Raw genomic sequence first — 5644 nt, forward strand, 5'->3', positions numbered from 1 at the left:
TTAGTTTGTTATTTTAATTGCTTTAAGTTAATCGATCCTTTATCTGGGGTGAAAACCACAAAAATTTAATTTTCTACAAGGTTTTTATTTTTCTATTTGTTCAATTCTCACAACGTGAGGCACACCTCTCACGATGTGAGTTCAATTTTTTTATGTTTTTTGTTTATTTTATTTCCAGTTCATCCTTAAGCATTTAGTTTTTGTCTTATTCCGAGGATCCAAAACTCCAATAATTCCACCACTTAAAAATCCAGAATCAGCTTTACACAACAAAAGAAAGACAAGAAGGCCGACGAGTCAAGTAGCACTTTCTAATCCGACAAATTCAAACTTTTGAAAAGACTCCAAGAAAGAAGGAAGTAAGATATGAGCCAGAAACATCTATTAAAGAAAGTTCAGGAGACAAGATAAAAAGCAAAGTTATATCACGACCACGATGCTGGGGGAGTACATGAAAAGGTTGTTTAACGACAATGGTCTAGGTCTTTTGTCACCCAAGATTACAATTAAAAGGGGTTTTGAGTTCAAGGGGCACATTCTATCAATGCTCAGGGACATACCTTTTTCCGAGAAAGATTATGAAGATGCTTTCAAGAACATCAATGAAGTTTTGGACATTGTTAATTATTTGAATGTCCCAAATGTTTCAAGAGATGCAATATTATTGAGAATACATCCTGTGACATTTAATGGAGATGCAAAGATATGGTTGAAGTAGTTACCTCCTAGAACAATAAGGACTTGGGACAAGCTTTGTGAAGCGAATATTGAATAACTTAGTCCACCTTCAAATATCTCAAAGCTGAAGAAGAAGAAGAAGAAGAAGAAGAACAAGAACATAGCAAACTTCCAACAAGAAGTCAGAGAGTCATTATATGAAGCTTGGGAGAGGCACAAGGGCCGTCTAAGGAATTATCCTCAACGTGAGTTGAACGTGCAACAAGAAGTCTCTATTTTCTATGATGGGGTGAATGTTACAACAAGGAAACTCCTTGATACTCAAGGACCAATGAAAAAGAAAGAATTGACCAACATTAAAGAGTTAATTGAAGAATTTTCAAAGCACTCGAGAGAATATCATAATCCATGAGAAGATGTTATAAGAGGAAATGGTAATCGAGGGAACAAGAGCATGACGATGGTATTGGAAAAATTAGAATACATGGATCATAGAATGATAGAATTTGATCAATCTATACATGCTATAAGATTAGGTTGTGAAAATTGTAATGGTACACACTTAACTAAAGATCATGATTTGGATTAATACATAAATAAGAAAGAGCAAGTGTTTTATTCAAGTGGTGAAAACTATGATGAAGACTGGAGGAAGTCGAAGAAATAAAGGTTGCCTTATGAAGAATATAAGAAACAAAAAGAAGAAAAATATAGGCAAAATGGACAAGGCTACTACCAAAAAGATCAAGCACCACCCGAGAAGAAGATGGATTTTGAGTCAATGATTAATAGTTTTCTGGAAGCCTATGAAAAAAAAACACGATGCTATTGATGCTACCATGAGAAATCATCATGCTTTCATCAAAAATATCGAGTCTTAACTCGGGCAATTGAATACATTTGTTAAAAAAAGTTTACCGCCAACAAATCTTGATCAAAGACAGCAACCACATGTCAGCGTCATATCTACCAAAGAATACGATCATTCAGAGCCTATAATGATCCATGATCAAGCCTTGAAGTAGCCTGATCCACATCCATAGAGAATGAAGTTCGCAGAAAAAGATAAGGTTGATGCCTAGTTCTCACGACGCGAGGATCAATTTTTCATGTCGTGGGCTCAGTGTGGACATAAAAATTCATGTATTGTTCAATAGTATCAGCCTCCGTTACCTTTTCCTTCCCGAGTAATGGCACATCCAACTGAGCAAGAGCTCAAGATATTCATCAAGCACGTCAAGGGTATTCCAATTAATACCTCATTTATTGAATCGTTAGCATAAATGCCCGAATACATGAAATTTATTCAAGATTTTCTTGACACCGACCATAAATTAAGGGAAACTTCCTAGGTGGTTCGTAATGAACAATGCTCAGCGGTAATCATGGAAGGAATTCAAACTAAGATAGGAGATCCAAGACACCTTATACTACCAAGTGGATTCAGAAATTCCAAGAAAACATTTGCCTTAGCTGATTTTGGAGTTAGCATTAATTTGATGCTTTATTCTTTTTATCAAAAGTCAATCTTCCAGAAATGAAAAAATACAGGAATGACGATCCACATAGAAAATCGTTCAATAACTTATCCTTAAGGAATATTGGTTAAAATTCGAAAATTTGTTTTTCCTAATCATTTTGTAGTCGTCTACATGAAAAAGGACGAAGATGTACCCATTATTTTGGGAAGATCATTACTTAACATCACGAGAGCCTCGGTGGATGTTCATGAATCAAATCTTACTTTGCGAGTTGGAGAAGAAGAGATGACATTCGGAGTTGAATAAGGATTTGAGAAGTCTAAGAATCAAAATGAAGTGTTCTTTGTTGATGAATAGAAGAAACCTAAAGAATCAAAGAATTTAATAGAAGACGAGGTCTAAACAAGAGAAAATCCTAAATCAGAAGTCAAGTCCACGAAGCCAAGAATCTAAATTCCAATGATCTTTGAAGTCTTTGCCTAAACTAAACCCAAGGCTCAAGTGGAAGACGAAAATGCTGAAGATGTGAATGAAGAATTAGAGAAGAGATAGAAAATATAACGTATGTATAAGTTTTAGTTATATATCTTTTTGAAACGATACAAATACAAAACAAAAAAAAACATATTTAAAATATTTAATTAAGTATTTTCGACATCACCCTATATAACATATGATCATATATTAATGATTAAACCACAATATACAACAAATGTATTACAATAATCTAAAAACTAAGAAAATATAAAAACGAATTAGTATAACAAACTTACAAATTAAAAGCTCTAATATAATAACATATCTCCAAAAGTGTTCATAAGACCTCTACCCAATACAAAACCCTTAAGTTTGTTTTCTTTCTGAAATTTATATGTGAATTGAATGCATATCTTTCTAAAAGATTGGTCTTTTTATACTAAAATTTTCATTAACTTTAATTAAACATAATATACGTTTTTAAAACTTTTGAGTGTTAAATCATAATTAAGACAACTTTAGAGTTGCATTAGTTAAAAAAAAGGGTTTCAAATGAATGTTGTTTGAGGAAGCTAAAAAAATGGGTTTCGAATGCATGAGATTGAAGAAAAAATACTACCTTTATAAGTATGTATGATGTATGATATATATATATATATATATATATATATATATATATATATATATATATATATATATATATATATATATTAAAAACATACCAAATGAAAACTATATGTGCCGCTACATCGCGTGGGTAGACTACTAGTTATATATATATATATATATATATATATATATATATATATATATATATATATATATATATATATATATATATATATATATGTATATATAAACTTCCTTAATTGAAGTCTTTTCGGAAATATAATTTTAAAACATTATTTTTGAATAACTAATATGTAAAAAAAGTTTTGTAGCTTATATATTTTAAAATTGAAGATATGATTAATATATGTTTATAATATAGAATAAAAAATTATATATATATATATATATATATATATATATATATATATATATATATATATATTATAAAACATATTTAACATTTTTCTTGAAATGTAAAAGGTACATGTTTGATAACTTAATACATAAATCTATTATTCACAAATCACTCATCTTTTATGAACAAAACCTAATTATGGTAAAAAATAATCAACAAAAATATTTAAGGAACGAAACAACAATAAATTTTCCTTCTTTTTTAACATGGACATGAAGTTTTCCTAAAGGTTGGGCATATAAATTTTCTAACATATCAGCAAGAAAAATTTATAACCATTGATACAGTCAAATAATATTTTCTGAATAAAAAAAGCATTCATCGAAACAGTAATAATTGTCATCGCCATTTTGCGCGGGCGTACACCTAGTGTGTGTGTTTATATATATATATATATATATATATATATATATATATATATATATATATATATATATATAGAGAGAGAGAGAGAGAGAGAGAGAGGTGGGTTCAATTGAGAAAAAAAAAAAGGTTGAGAATGGGGGAATTATTCTCAATCACTCATTTATTATTGGCACAAAAACCTCTGTCGTACCAACAGAAATGAGAAAGTAATAGATATGTGTTTTCCAACAAAACATGTTTCCTTAAACTATATTAATCATTACCTTAATATATACAAAAACATGTTTATATATATATATATATATATATATATATATATATATATATATATATATATATATATTTGGTTTGATATATAATTTAAACAAAAAATCAAATTCATCCAACAAGTTTTTTTGAACAGCAAATATGATCTAGTCCAAAAATATTTCATAGTTTAATACAATTTATCTATATATTCAACCATCTTTCTTATCATCATCTTACATTTTATTCAACTTCTATTATTTAAATCCTATTAAATCCTGGATCCTCTAACAAACGTCTTATTTTATCCATCAAGATTCGGGACTTTGAATACATCACAATCTTTTATATGGTGGTAAAAGCTTGTCAAGAATCCTACCTTCCGGTCTTTTTTCGAATAATGGACCCTGTTATTGTTGTTAAAAAGATCTAGTTTAAATAGTTTTTTCTCGTTTTATTAAGAGTAAAGCAAAATTTAATCATACTAAAAAACATGAAGGATAGAGATAAATGACATAATCAAAACGTTTATGATATTACAAAATAAAATACAACATTATAATGATTATTAGCATTTTAAAGGCAAAAAATTTACATCGTCGGTCATCATAACTCTTGTTATTTTATACGGTTGCCAATTCACGAGAAGTGAAAAAGTTCTTGGAGATCTCGTAAATCAATCTCCTCTGAAATTCTTCAGTCGAATAGCTACCTGAAATCAGAAGAGTCTTCGGAGCTTTCTTAGAGTCAAAAACGTTGTCACTTCCACCTAATCGGAGCATCATCTTAACATAAGCGTTCTTAAACTTGATCCAAAGTCTGATTGGTGAAGCTTTCTTCCATCGCAACTTTGGAATGGCTTTAATTTTCCAAAACCGGCGGTTTCCTCCTCCGAAGGTGACGCTGTTTGTGTTTCTTCTGTAACCGCCATCAAACCGCTGGTACCTCCTCCGCTTCCATGCTCTGTTCAAGGTGCCATCAAGAGCACTTGAAATTATTTCCATTCTTCGTATAATTGTTTTCCTTTTGTAGGAGTATTATGCGAGTGTGTGATATAAGAGAAATGATTTTGACTATACATAGTGTGTGTGTGTGTATGTGTATGCATATATAGGGTGAGAATTTAAATGTAAATGTGTTGAAATGACATTTAAATATTGAATATTTGAATTTAACATTTATATTCAATTCAGCGTTCGTCTTTCTTGACCAAATTTATTCTTCTGTCAACCGAGTCGATCCAAAAAAAATAACATGAAAAAGCTTCATTGATACTACAACTTTTGTAATGGAAAACTCAGTTTTGCTTTTTAGCATACGAACAAAATCATTATTTCAAGTTTTCAACCACTCCATGAATGTTTGTATT

General features: G+C 30.0%; 1 protein-coding gene across 1 annotated transcript; it reads right to left on the reverse strand.

The window, feature by feature from the left end:
• Positions 1-4898: 4898 nt before the first annotated feature.
• On the reverse strand, positions 4899-5279 carry LOC145095670 (uncharacterized). Its single transcript, XM_079033511.1, has one exon. The coding sequence runs from the start codon at positions 5277-5279 to the stop codon at positions 4899-4901; it is 381 nt and encodes a 126-aa protein (XP_078889637.1).
• Positions 5280-5644: the final 365 nt, after the last annotated feature.

Source organism: Lactuca serriola, chromosome 3 (genome assembly GCF_051521515.1).
Source record: "Lactuca serriola cultivar US96UC23 chromosome 3, Lser_US96UC23_V15, whole genome shotgun sequence".
In the NCBI taxonomy this organism is placed as follows: domain Eukaryota; kingdom Viridiplantae; phylum Streptophyta; class Magnoliopsida; order Asterales; family Asteraceae; genus Lactuca; species Lactuca serriola.